General features: G+C 48.2%; 1 protein-coding gene across 1 annotated transcript in view; it reads left to right on the top strand.

The window, feature by feature from the left end:
• The window catches only part of nav3 (neuron navigator 3), a 129,514-nt gene that overhangs the window by 90,294 nt on the left and 25,010 nt on the right, over positions 1–14,210 (top strand). Inside the window, exons 13-15 of the mRNA XM_084701270.1 lie at positions 11,872–11,989; positions 12,321–12,606; positions 13,282–14,011. Of these exons, the coding sequence (XP_084557396.1) occupies positions 11,872–11,989; positions 12,321–12,606; positions 13,282–14,011 (1,134 nt within the window). The remainder of the gene's footprint in view (positions 1–11,871; positions 11,990–12,320; positions 12,607–13,281; positions 14,012–14,210) is intronic.

Below are 14,210 nucleotides of genomic sequence, written 5' to 3'. Positions count from 1 at the left end.
GAGAGGGAGAGGGAGAGGGAGTTAGATAGAGAAAGAGAAAGAGAGGGAGAGGGAGAGGGAGAGGGATTTAGATAGAGAAAGAGAAAGAGAGGGAGAGAAGGAGAGTGAAAGGGGAAGGAGAGAGATATACATAAACAGCTCCTGTGGGGCTCATTACCTTTCCTGGTTGTGTCTGGCCAAACAACTCCCCCGGCATGCAAGGCTGTTTCATCCACATCGCCCGGGCTTCTGTTCAGTTCATCTAAATTCATCTGATTGGGCATAATAAGTAACATGAGAGAGGGGACCATCTGCTGCAGTGCCCATTGCTGTTGTTTGCCTGTGGATCAACAGTACTCTACAGTCTGTTGTGACTGCTGCCAGTCTTCTGTGACAGAGCTAAATCTAGCTAACACAGAACACGTGCACAGAATACACGTATGTAGTTCATATGGTGTGTGAAGAGTTTAAGAAAATCACAATTTAGTTTGGATCTGTCCTTGATTGATGGGGAGCCTGTTAACTCCTGTTATATAAAGGCACATCCTTACAGGGTGACAACAGAGATCCGAAACGTCTCCTCATATGATGTTGTCCTTCGCTATATCACGTTAACAAGTTCAACCGTCCACTCAGTGAAACCCCATGAGGGGAAAAACAAGCCAACTTCAACGAAACAAAGACCTGACACATCACCGAACACCGACCGGAGCATCATCGCTGCGTTGTCACGACGTCTCCCGCCAGCTGTTCTCTGTGGTTAGCGTGGGGCCGAGGCTCCGCACCCACCGCCGAGAGGTGGGCAGGGAGACAAAGGCTCCGCTCACGCTCAAGGTGATTCACATGAAGGAGGAGGAGGCGGCAAGAGGCAATAATTCAGCCACAGAGGGAACTCATTCCAGGCCCTTTTGTGTTATTCCCTTTTCTGAGTGGCTGAAAGAGACTGAAAGAGTTTCTGCTGCATCACTTTCTGCCCTTGAGGGTGCGGAGTCAGACAAGAAATTGCAATGGAAGAATATTAGTTCTTTCTACAAACTGAAGTTTTGTTCTTATTAGCAGTTGCCAGAACACTTCTTATGTGCTACAGTAGTTACACAAGATAAGACCAAATTTAAAATACTATGTAAACATTTGACAACCTAATGAGACATGCTGATATTGTGCCTAATAAGGAGATAAGAACAGCTTGTGAATCTCTTAGGTTCTTTCTCTCACGGCACAATGATGAATTCAGCCGGGGCTAAAAGCCTTGTCTCTAAAAATACCCGTGCTATGCATCATAAATGAGCGAGTGGCGTGGCCCTACTGTCAGGCTGGCCGCTGAGGCTGGGGCGGCGGTGTTTTGACACCATCAGGCTCCCCGTTCTCTGCAGGAGCATGAATAAGTAAAACGGCCCCCTGCTTTTAGCGTCCTTGTGTGTGAGAGTATTCTCTTTATCTTTCTAGTTCTCTCTCTCCCACTCTCTCTCTGGCTCTCTTTCTCTGTCTTTCTCTGTTTCTCTCTCTAGCTCTCTCCTTCTCTCTCTTTCTCTCTCTCTCCCTCTCTCTCTCTCCTGCTCTCTCTCTCTTTCTCTCTCCTGCTCTCTCTCTCTGTCTCTCTCTTTGTCTCGACCATGGGAACCCAGAGAACTGGACAAGTACTGGCTGCTGGCTCTGCAGTTCTTTGAAAAGGAAGCTTTGGGGGGTTTGTGTGTGTTTGTGTGTGTGTGTACGTGTGTGTGTGTGTGTGTGTGTGTGTGGTTGTGTGGTTGTGCTCTGGCTTTTGCAGCGTCATGGGCCATGGCAGTTATTATGTAAGCAGTGTGCTTTTGGTACTATTCCTCTGTGCTGAGGCCAAGGGCACAACTTGAAAAGAAGAATGTCCTCGATCACCTCCAGTCTCAAGTACTTCTCAATGCTGTGTCACAGCTTTTTCTTCAGTTGTTCAGAATGTGTTACTCTGCTTCTTAGTCAATTGTTAGAAGTCCCGTTTCTCCGTCTCACACCAATGCTCCATCTTTGTTTACCCAGACTCAGTGGGAAACACTGTTGTACTTTGAAGCTTGTTTTTCTTCTTATATTTCATATTCACTGGCACTAGTTCAATGTTCATCTTTTCACTTTGCAACAGTAATTAGCTTTCATCACAAAAATATACCCAATTTTCTCTGGCTCAAAGTTACCAAACCATTATCCATACTAATTATGGTGGAAATTATTTAGCAGAGTCATTTTTAATGGAAAAGTTGGAGATTTGGGGATGAGGATTGTGCACAGGCTGGGAGGGTGGGTGTGGGGGGTTATAATGTATAACATGATGACATGCTTGTGGTAGGATAGTGTCCCGAAGCAGAGCTAGTGCTGTCAGAGGATGACCTGTTTGTCTAGGCCTGGATCACCCTAAGAAGCCTCGCTCCATCCATACGTTCATCTCCCATTGATCACAGTGCTGAGTCTGGCACTGGGGAGAGGATGGACCGACACGTACACACAAACACACACACACACACACCCTCTAACCCCCACTTCCACACACCCTAAAAGTGTCTGCTACTGGGTATCATTCATCCAACTGTCCCTGTAGCTGACTGGACTGCCAGACCACAGGGGTCGGGGCTGGAGGTGAGGGGGCTGGAGGTGAGGGGGCTGGAGGTGAGGGGGCTGGAGGTGAGGGGGCTGGAGGTGAGGGGGCTGGAGGTGAGGGGGCTGGAGGTGAGGGCGTGCTGGAGGTGAGGGGGCTGGAGGTGAGGGGGCTGGAGGTGAGGGGGCTGGAGGTGAGGGGGCTGGAGGTGAGGGGGCTGGAGGTGAGGGGGCTAGAGGTGAGGGGGCTGGAGGTGAGGGGCTGGAGGTGAGAGGGCTGGAGGTGAGGGGGCTGGAGGTGAGGGCATGCTGGAGGTGAGGGGGCTGGAGGTGAGGGGGCTGGAGGTGAGGGCGTGCTGGAGGTGAGGGGGCTGGAGGTGAGGGGGCTGGATGTGAGGGCGTGCTGGAGATGAGGGCGTGCTGGAGGTGAGGGGGCTGGAGGTGAGGGCGTGCTGGAGGTGAGGGGGCTGGAGGTGAGGGGGCTGGAGGTGAGGGGGTGCTGGAGGTGAGGGGGCTGGAGGTGAGGGGGCCGGAGGTGAGGGGGCCGGAGGTGAAGGGGCCGGAGGTGAAGGGGCCGGGGGGAAACACCTCCTGGAGGGCGACATGGTTGTCAGTTCCCTGACTGATGACCTCTGACATACGATCAAGGTGGCTAGAGAGAACTGTCATTGATAGAGCTTGTGGTTTCCCAGGGTCGAGGGGTTGGGGGTGGTGGCTGGGGGCTGGGGGCTGGGGGCTAGGGCAAGAACAAAGCAGTTGTTCTCACAACTATAAATAAAAACTGTACACATTTTTTATTATTACTATACCTTATAACTTACCTTAGCAACACTTAAGTCATAGTCTATTCCTCCAATGATATCGATTTATGGGAACACCATCACAGGATGAGATATAAAATGGTTACCTAAGGATGAGTTCATATGGTGACATAGTTAACATCCTCTGTTAATGTTCTTTCCTGTACGTGTCATAGTTATACACTGATACCAGTCCCTGTGGCTGACTCCCTGTTTCCCCCTGTCATGTAAACTCCTCTCCATCTCCCTGGAGGTGTCCTGGCATCTCAGTGAAGACTGCCTTCTCCCAGATCTCCTCTGTCTCCTCACCACAGCCCCCCCCCACCCCTCCCCCCCGTCCTTGCACAGACCTGCACAGACCCCCTGCTAAGCTCATGAATGCCAAAGCAGAGCAGATATTGTCAACAGTTTGATGTGCCAAATGTTGTCTCCTCACCCCACCCCTCCCCTCTGCACCCCACCCCTCCCCTCTGCACCCCACCCCTCCCCTCTGCACCCCACCCCTCCCCTCTGCAACCCCCAGCCAGGCAGCAGAGGGAAATTGGCTTATCTATCATCCTATTTATCCAAGATGCCAGTTCCAGGGAGCAAGGTCTCTGCGGGACTGAGTACTTTTATTTTAGTAGTCTAGTAGCATTCAGCTAGGAGGACAAAGTTATTGATCTAAATTGTGGGTTTAGCTGGGTGGCGTTGAAGCAAACTTTTACCAGCTGCAGATGCAGTTGCTCTTGCTTTTGTAATGTAATAAAGAATCTAAGGTATTACTGAACAGTGTTTGCAACTCTGCAGAGAGGGGAACAGTTTATGTGTAAGTCATAACTCGTTGGTGGTAAGCTAAGCTGACGAGTCCAGAAATCCTTCAACAGTACAATGGAGAAATCTAGTGTAAGATCAGAATCTTAGAAATGGTATCCACGTCCGCAGCTGGGTCTTTTATCATTTAATTGATAAATATAAGAGCCAGATACTCGCATAATGTTCTATGTTTCAACACAGCAAACATCAAACCACTGAGACGTATCGCTAGCACTGAAGAAGGATCGCCCAACGAGTCACAGTAGCTCAAACGGACAGTCTGACACGCCTCATTAGTTTGAAAGGAAGGATATTGACAAGCTGGCATTTGGCAGGGCCTGCTAGCCTCTCTCGAAATCAATGCCGAGTCATGATAGCAAATATGGCGGCTGTGAGCGTTCCTAGAGAGTCTGTGACAAACATCCTAGTGAGTTTGTATAACAGTGGACGTCAGGATCGATCCTCTTGGAAGATTACTACTCCACCACAGGGATAAGCAGCTACTTTGGTCATTGTTGTACGGATTTGGTTCTCATCAGTGTCCTTAGTTACAATAATTCATTTAATGTGTCCTGTAGGGGTTTAAATTGAAGCAGATAAAAGGTGTTCTACAGTAGTAATGATCTTCTTTTCAGTATCACAGTGAGGGTTTTGGGGGTGTTGTTATGGCGACAGCTGAAGCCCGCCTTTTGTTGAGCACGTTCATTTGTTGCACGGGTCTGTTTGAGACATTGCAGTTCTGAGATAATGACCTTGTATGATTGGATTGATTACGAGAGTCAGTATCGATGAGCGTTTTTAGACAAGAATCAGACAAGGTCAAATGATTGTTCATTAAATTGACTGCCGCTCTGGCTGGCTCTGTTGTGAATTATAGAAATATAATCATATTTAGCGATGCATGTTACGGAGTAATTACAGCGCTGAATATGGCCTTTGTGGTTGTCTTGATCAAAGACATAATTCATGAATTTCCTAAATAAGAAATCACCTGGATCGAGAGAGAGAACGAAACCTTCTGTCCAAAAACATGATCTGAATTATCTTACATGGAATGACAACAATCAAAAGTTAAAGTGTATTATATGTTGATATCAGCAGCATCCATTACACGACATTACTTGTCATGTAGATATTGTAGTGAGAACAACAATATCTTTCTTAAACGTTTCTTAACACACACACACATGCACACAAACCCTTCCTCATCTATTTTACCACACAAACAGTTGTAATTCCATTACCCTGAGGAGCCTGGAGGGCAAGGTTTCTGTGCCAGGACAGAGGATCAGAGCTGCTTTGTGTGTCCGCGTGCGTGTGTCACCGTGAATGCATGTGTCTGGGTGTACATCCGTGCTGTCTGCGAGTGTGTGTGTGTTCGACCAGGTCTCCTAGTGTACCCACACGGTGTGTGTGTGTGTGTGTGTGTGTGTGCCACAGATGGCTTGGGGATAGACAGCTGGGTGACCTCAAAGACGCCAGCCCCTCCGACTGGGCCAGGCCGACTGCCAAGCATTATGGACAGCCCAAAGCCACCGCGATTCATGCTTTCACCAAAGCCTGTTAAGGCGAGGCCATGTGCTTCTTTCCAGGAAGTGTGAGGCAGTTTAGACTCACTGAGCCATATTGTAATCTTCTGTCTTGAAGCTGAAAAAAACAAACGACATTGTGTCTTCTTATCCACCGTCCAAAGATGACAGCAAGGGATGGAAGTGCTCTGACTGAAGAGAGCCTCTCATGGTTCTGCTAGGGTTGTGGTTTGCTGGTTTGAAGAAGACATGCCTCCAAAGAACCTGTAGCAGCCGTGGTCCTGGCCAGCAGACTGAGCCTGAGCAGCCGTGGTTAGGGTTAGGGTGAGAGCCTTTAGGGAACAATGCTGAGGGAGCCGACTTACTGTCTGGCTTCTGCAGCACCAGTCCTGTTCCATTCTCTGTTTCTGCAAGGTCACTCTCTTTAATTGAGTTGTGCTGCCGTTGAATTGGACTCTGCAGGCAGGGGTTGTGTTTACTGAGTGCCTTTGTCACTGTCAGAAAGGAGGGGGCGTTAGCCAGGCTCACACTGTGAAGCAAAGTGATGGACTTTTAAATGGAATATCTGTGGTTGTTTGTCATAAGGGCACCCACTTGGACAGATATCTGTCTTGCCAACCCCCCCTCATACACACTGTACACACCCGTTATTCTGTTCCTGTCTCCCTTATTCACTTCCCTGTAGTCCCTAAATAAGAGCTTTATAAATCATGCCTAAATGCATCTGTGTGGACAGTCAGAGCAGGGCAAGGCTGACTTCCATATTATTCATGAGCTCATTCCGCAGTCGCGCCGTTACGACAGACCATAGTCTGCCAATGCTTGTCCCCCTCTTGTCTCTCGTCCTCTCACGGATTGATCCTCTTTTATTGTTGGTCCACTCGCCATTAACCCTATGCCCCCCACCTCCCCCCCCCCTCCGCTGACAAGGGCTCTGATTGGTTAAGGAGAAGCATCTCTTGAGCTTGCTGTTGAGTGGTTGACAGGGCACCTCGAGGGGAGGGGTTTGGTGGGAGGGGGAGCTGAGAGTGGAGGGTGGGGTTCGAGGAGGAGAAAAGGAACGGAGACTGGAGTGGTGCTGCGAGGTCTCTCTTTCTCTCTGGGTCTCTCTCCATCTCTCCCTCTCTCCCTGTACAGTACAGTTGTGTCCCAGTCAGCTGCTCAGCCAGACTGGCTGGCAGGTGGGCTTGAACTGGCTGGCTGGTTCTGGACGTGCACTAGGTCAGATAGGCAGGCAGACAGACAGACAGGACAACACCACAGGAAACCAAACCTAAGCAAATGCCACCTGTTAAGACAGGTCAGGCAGGAATGGGCTTGGACTATCCATCTTGGAGGAGAGGTGAGTCCTGAAGAAGGAAGTGTATTGTCTCTCTCTCTCTCTCTCCGTCATTACATCCCGATCTCTCTCCCCCTCCCACCCCTCTCTATTGATTTCTGTACCTTTGATGTGCGTTGGAGAGCAGTCTGGTTGACTCCCTCTGACAGGCCAGTTTGCAGCCGGGCTTTGTGGACTCTGTCAGAGTCAGGGGCTAAGCTGGCTCAGTGGTGTCGGCTGAGACTGAAGCACAGTAACATTGATTAGGGTCATTTTGCTGCTGGTGGTGTGTTTTCTGATGTGTAATTGCGAGAGCCTTAGGGCTCAATAGCATTAGTGTGGGATTATGGGAAGAACGAAACGTTCCTCAACGTATTGCTAATCGGCCCCATTATGTCCTTACACACGTGTGTGTGTGTGTGTGTGTGTGACATTAAGAACACGGATTTGAATGGTGTTGAAAGTTTCCTTGTCTCTCTGTGTTGAATAGGTGTTGATCATGGATGTATTTGTCAGTCTTAAGCACCCGACTTTGTCGTCATGAAACCAGAAGGTTTAGTAGCACTTTGGTGTTGCCTTCTATTGCATTTCCAGTGGTCTGTTTGAATACATGATGAGTTCACTCAATTATACGTCAAGTCACTTCCGATTATTTATTAAATCCTTTTAGTTTATGAATACGACTCGGGAGCTTTGACAGTAACCATGCTCTAATGAGATGTTTTGTAGCTTCCGGCTTTAAGTTGTTTCGTTTAAAGCTATAATTATTTTCAAAGGAAGCAACACATCAACTGGGAAATTAATACATATGTGATTGGAGTCAGCCTGCCCTGGAACTGAAAATCCAGGAACAAATTCTCCATTGTAACTTCTTATGTTCATCTTGTTCTGTGATGTGGGAGTTTGGGTTATTACGCAAGAGCAGCTGGTGTCAAAGGTTTCATGCGGCTGTCTATGCTGGCCACATCTCCCCACCAGCGTCACAGCACCAGCTCCAAATAAACGTGGATTCTTTTCTTTGTTAATATTTTCTCTGTCACGCAGTATTCATCCTCTTCAGCCTTCCTGCATGCATCAGATAGTAACGTTTGATATAATATGCTGTTCTTACCCATGCTTGCAGTAGGCGACTTACAGTATTGAATATTGTATGAGGCGCTGTTGTCATGGTTGAATGCAGCAACCACATTGCACTCAGGGGTTGGGAAGTATGTGCCACCATGACAGTATGAAACAGCAGCAATCACAATAAACACAGCATCCACTGGAACAATGGTAGGTTTAACTGGCCCACCTGTGGTAAGTGCTTTGTCAAGGGATACTTATGGGGTTGCCATGACGTTGACTGTAGTGAGTCAGTCTTAATGGCTCACCACCTTGAGATGCAGGGATAGAACTGGACCTCTGTCTCTGTTAAATCCAAACCATTCAATGTACATTGCTTACTGTTTATTGAAGATGCAACAATATGTGTACTTTTTGCGTCCTTTATTTATGAAGCATCCTTTATTTATGTTGGATGCAAACTGCTCATATTCTTCACTCACCTCTTCTCAGGGCTGGGCGGGGGGGGGGGGGGGCGGGCGGCGAGGGGGGTGGGGGATCTTTTGGGTACATCCGCTTGTCTTGTCTGGTATGCTAACCCAGGGGAGGGGAGGGGAGGGGAGGGGGGAGGGGCGGGGAGGAGGAGAGAGGTCCCTCAGCTGCCTGTCAGAGCCATCAGAGATGCGTCAGTCACAGCCCCGTGCCAAGGGAGACGCCTTAATAAAATATTCAGCTCAGAAATCCAGGCATGCTCTCAGGACAGCCTTCAGGGCTCCTAGTCCTGGGGCTGTGCTTGGCTGCTGTGGGCCAAGGTGAGCTGGGTTCATGAAGATTGTTGTTCTTCGGTTAGAATCCAATCATACTGTATAGTCATTTTTAAAACTACATTGACAAATCAGCATAGTTTATTGGGGATGGTTTAAGCTCAGTGGTAGAACATCTGACTACAAATGAAAAGGTCACAGGTTCAAATCTCTCCCCCTGTCACTATAGAGTGAATCCAGATTACTTAACTTTAAAAAAAAGAATTCCCTCAAGAAAATCTTCCCTCTTACAGATGGAGAGACCGTTTGTGATGTGAAAGAGAAGAGCATGTGACCTGATCAGTACTACTGAAGGTCCATCTGTGTTTCATGCATTTGCTGTCGGGATTTAATTACCGAATGCTCCATTTAACTTCTTGGAGCAAACTCTTCCAATCTGATGGATGGCTGGAACGGAGTTGCTGCACATTCATCAGAGCATCTCTAAAGTTGACTGAAGGTCTGGGATTCATTCCACACTGAGTTTCGCCTCCATACCCTCCTCAATTGTATTTCACAAGTTGAATTAGAGAGTTGATAAGTCAGCTGTTTGTCTTTTGGCAAGGGCCTCTTGTCAGTTCCCCAAACTGGCCTTCTGGAGAGCAGCCAAAGCTCTTGGTCAGTGAGAGTGACAAGCTCATTCTTTTAGAGGGTGTTAGATTTGGCTCATTCTCTGCTCCTGTCTGTCAGCTGATGAAGGTAGGTCACCAGGGACATCAAGTTTTTGTACATTTTATTCATTTAGCAGACTCTTATCCAAAGCGATGTTCAATAGGGCATCTAGAAACATACACGCTTGGAAATGTACCAAATGACTTTTCAGGATAGCGGTACTAGAATATTTCTGTTCTGTCTTAGACAGTGTGTAGTTGGAACCCTACGGAGGTCATTTATTTCATCATTTGACAATTCAATCATTTGCTCGGACTAAGAGCACCTCTAAGACTCCTCCCTGTAACAGCTGCAGAAATGAAATAGTAAAATGATCAATTGCACACAGCAAATGAGAAATATCCTATCTTGAAAGTACATCTGGACACAGACCATTGGCAATTTATAGATTCAATTTATTCTGAAATTTAGATGGTATATAAGTCATTTATATATTTTGATGTAAGATTGGGGGAATTCAATAATATTTTAGGCCTTCGATTTTTTTTTTGCAGTTAAAAATGTTTCACTAGAATTGAATCTATTAATTGTCTGCACTGTGAAACCAGCGCTGTGAAATAGTAGGGAACACATATTAACTACTTCTGTTAGGGGAAATGCTGTCCTGCTAATCTGAAATCATAGCGGAATACAAACTTAATCTCTACAGTTTCAGAAAAATCTATCATTTCAAATATAATGACTGTACTTTTCCATAAATGCACGTTTGGATTTAAATCCACACTAGTAAAAACACAGGAAGAATGTTTCCGTGAAGATCAGACTTCTAAAAAACAGTTGGACTGTTTAGTTTGTGGAGTACAGACCTTTTCACAGAGCAAGACTGTTGCATAACCAACTGAATAATTGAACTATATTGAAATCACATGATCTAACTCTGATATGAATAGCGCAAACCCCTCTCAGAAGTACGACACAAGATGAGAAATCAATACCGCCTTGGTTTTATTTCTGCGGAGAGGCAAGATGTGCTCATCCACTCCGATTTAGACCACAGCGCAGAGCAACGCCCACACGCCCCTCTCCCATCATCCATTATTAGCCTTTCATAAGTCATTATTTTCTCATTTCCAGACTGTCAGTTGGTTTCATCTTTGTCTTTAATGAATTATAGATGCCAGGGGAGAAATGACGAACGCGGTCGAACATTTAATCAACCAACCATCCTAATGCTGGGCCCACTGTCACTTTGTGAGGGATTCCATGCCAATTAAAAATATGTGAAAGAGTTTAGCTGCCTGGTCTTGAATAGGAACGACAATTTGGCTTTATTTGAGGTGCTAATGTCTGAGGCCTAATCCTCCTCAAGGTGTTTGCATGACGGGGCTCCAAGGCTGGGCCTGGTTGGCTTGTTTCCTTCCACGTCTTGGTGCTGCTCTCTGTGCTCCTGAGAGTCGCCCTCCGTCGAGACTCAATTTGAAGTCGAGGGAGATAATCACATTCCCATTGTTAATTAAGAGCAGGAGCACACACACGGCCATGAGAGCGGAGACGTCGCCTTGGCAACCTACTGTGTGTGTATAGAAACTGGATGCGGGTGTGTGTGTGTGTGACAGACACACAAAGAGAAGAACACTAATGCATCATATCATTGAGATTGATTTATCAGGTGTGACAGGAGAGGAAAAGAGAACTGTGAACAGCATGAAAAAAGTTGCTGGAAGTGATCCCAGCTGTACAATGCCTCTGATTACCACAGACGACTCCATGAAATGTGATCAGGACCCCATATAAGGGGAGAAACACCACTAATGCTGTGAAGTCAATATGACTCTAATGAGGATTCACAGAGGGCCACTGTTGCTCAATGTTGCAATTAACAAGAAGAAATGATCAAGCATAGATGAAGGAGGAGGTGATTAGGAGTGGACGTGATCCGGCCCTGCAATGGAGCGTGCCTATTTCCGGAACATTCTTCAGTCCTCTGGGATCTGAGGGGCTGGTAATAAGGGAGTGGAGTGGGCTAGGCAGCAAGGCTAAAGCAGGTTAGGTACAGTGGGAGGCTGCATCTGCAAGCTAGAGGTGGGTAGCCCTCTGTTGCTGCTAAACAGAAGACACACCAAAGAGTTCCTTCAACAAGATGTAGAGTTGGTGGAAACATGGGAAGATTCCAACGTGTGGGTTGATGGGGAATGATGGATAGGTTTCTTTGTTTTTTGTGTGTATTGTACCCTGACAGTTTTTTCTTTGTACCTGTTTCCATCTCTTTCTTTCTTTCTTTCTTTCTTTCTTTCTCTCTCTCTCTCTCTCTCTCTCTCTCTCTCTCTCTCTCTCTCTCTCTCTCTCTCTCTCTCTCTCTCTCTCTCTCTCTCTCTCTCTCTCTCTCTCTCTCTCTCTCTCTCTCTCTCTCTCTCTCTCTCTCTCTGTCACAGTTGGGATGACAGCAGTTCAGTAAGCAGTGGTCTTAGCGACACTCTTGACAACATCAGCACGGATGATCTGAACACACCTGCTTACTCCGGCAGCACCTCATCCTCACGCAAGAACAAGGTAGTACAGAAACCCTGTAGTACATTTATTAGTCACCCTTATATTCACAACACATAATCACATGACGGCATAATCAACTGGATATGTGAAGAACAAACATAAATCTGGAGCTTGTAATATTCAACAATTTTTCTGCAATGCTAGGTTGTTTTGGAGCTTCATGTGTTGGCTTAGCAGTCAAGGAGAAGTCTTAGGATAGTAGGGTAAAAATAGCCACAGAGACTCTGGTATAGATTTTGTTGATTAGACTCATCCTCACTGTGTTTGTGTGTTTGTGTCTGTGTGCATGTTTCTGTGTGTGTGTGTCTGTCTGTCTGTCTGTCTGTCCCAGAAGGGCTCACACAAGCATGCAGAGCATGAGGTCAGCAGCAGCTGGGCGGGAGCAGAAGATCTGAAGAAGGTGGACGAGGAGCTGGACATCACCATGGATCCTGGCTCCAAGTGGAAGTCTTCCTCCTACTCCTCCTCCTCCTCCCCAGCAGGCCAGAGTGAGGACCCAGGCCAGAAGAGCGCTCTGCCCATGTCCCAGACCGGCTCCTGGAGGAGGGGTATGACCGCCCAGGTGGGCATCACGCCACCTCGAACCAAGGGCACCTCCGCCACCCTGAAAACCCCTGGTATGTTCACCTCTCTCTCTCTCTCTCTCTCTCTCTCTCTCTCTCTCTCTCTCTCTCTCTCTCTCTCTCTCTCTCTCTCTCTCTCTCTCTCTCTCCCATGTGCAGGGTGACATTTCCTCATCGCCTTGTTGTTTTTATTTTATTGTGTTTTAGTGCTGTGTTCATACACTGAAATGCCTAGAAGGGCTGGTTGATATGAGGACAGTCTTTGGCAAATCGATGATGTGAATTGTATTTGTGGATGTACAATCAGATTAGTCGTAAGGTAATCCGTTTTCTTCCCCTTGAAGTTTCAGCCAAGTTTGAAGTTGTGTGAGGTTGTGTGAGGTTGCAAGTCAAGCTACACCTGAGACTTTTCCTCTAGGTTTTGGTTCATTCAGCAAGTTTTCAAGGTTTGGCTAGGATTAGAATCGCTTTCCAAATTTGCTGAGCTTTGTAAAAGAAAATTGGCACAGATTGTTGGCCTGTGTACACAGGGATTTGGCACACCTGCCCCTGCCCCCTTTACCTGTGTCCCAGTGTAGGTGACAGTGATGACTTAATTTATTTCGGAAATAAATGCTGTCGTTCACCTCACCTCTGCCGTCTGCCCTGCAGAGTTCCAAACAAGCCCAGCATTTTGAGTAGGCTCATGTGTTAGCCCCTTTGTTAATGACAGTGTTGTTTTATTGACAGGCAAAACTGATGACGCCAAGGCCTCCGAGAAGGGCAAGGCCCCCTCTAAGAGCTCGGCAGGCATCCAGCGCTCGCCATCGGATGCGGGCAAGAGCAGCGGCGACGAGGGCAAGAAGCCGCCCTCGGGCATCGCCCGCCCCCCGACCACCGGCTCTTTTGGCTATAAGAAGATATCCGGGCCCTCAGGCACCCTGATCACCTCCAGCGGCGCCTCCCTCGCCAGCGGCTCCGCCACCCTGGGCAAGGTGCCCAAGTCCTCCTCCATCGGGAAGGGCGCGGGCATCGGCGGGGGCCGTAAGACCAGCCTGGACGGCTCCCAGCCCCAGGACGATGGCGTGCTGTTGGGCTGCGGGGGGTCGAAGGTGCCCCTCCAGTATCGCTCGCTGCCCCGGCCGGCTAAGTCCTCCAGCGGGGGTGTGGCGGTGGGCGGGCGCAGCGGCGGGCACCGCTCCAGCTCGTCCAGCATCGACTCCAACGTCAGCGGGAAGTCGGCGGGCGGAGGGGCGGGCGCGGCCGGCGGAGCGAAGCGCAGGGACGCCGGGAAGGTGGGCTCTGGGCGCTCCAGCCCCATCACCATCAACCAGACGGACAAGGAGAAGGTGGGCGTGTCCGAGCAGGACGCCGCCGGGCTGTCCACCTCACCCAAGTCGAGCCCCACCTCAACGGGCCAATCAGGCCTCAGGCAGCCTGGCAGCAAGTATCCTGACATCGCCTCACCCACCTTCCGCAGGTAAGACAACATAACTCCATAACAACTCGACATAAACACAGTTCACAAATTCACAAATTCAGTTCATTCCCTCTCAGGAGAAATGACCATATTTCCCCTGCTGGTTACTTTATATTCAGGTACACTGGGAGGTTTAGCTGTAAGATGATGGAGGGATGGAGGAAGGTGTGTGTTAGCTGATTAGTGATGGTCCCATCTG

The sequence above is a fragment of the Hypomesus nipponensis genome, chromosome 7 (genome assembly GCF_054491055.1).
Source record: "Hypomesus nipponensis isolate SF chromosome 7, ASM5449105v1, whole genome shotgun sequence".
NCBI classification, from domain to species: Eukaryota; Metazoa; Chordata; class Actinopteri; order Osmeriformes; family Osmeridae; genus Hypomesus; species Hypomesus nipponensis.
This window is presented reverse-complemented; position numbering and strand designations above follow the sequence as displayed.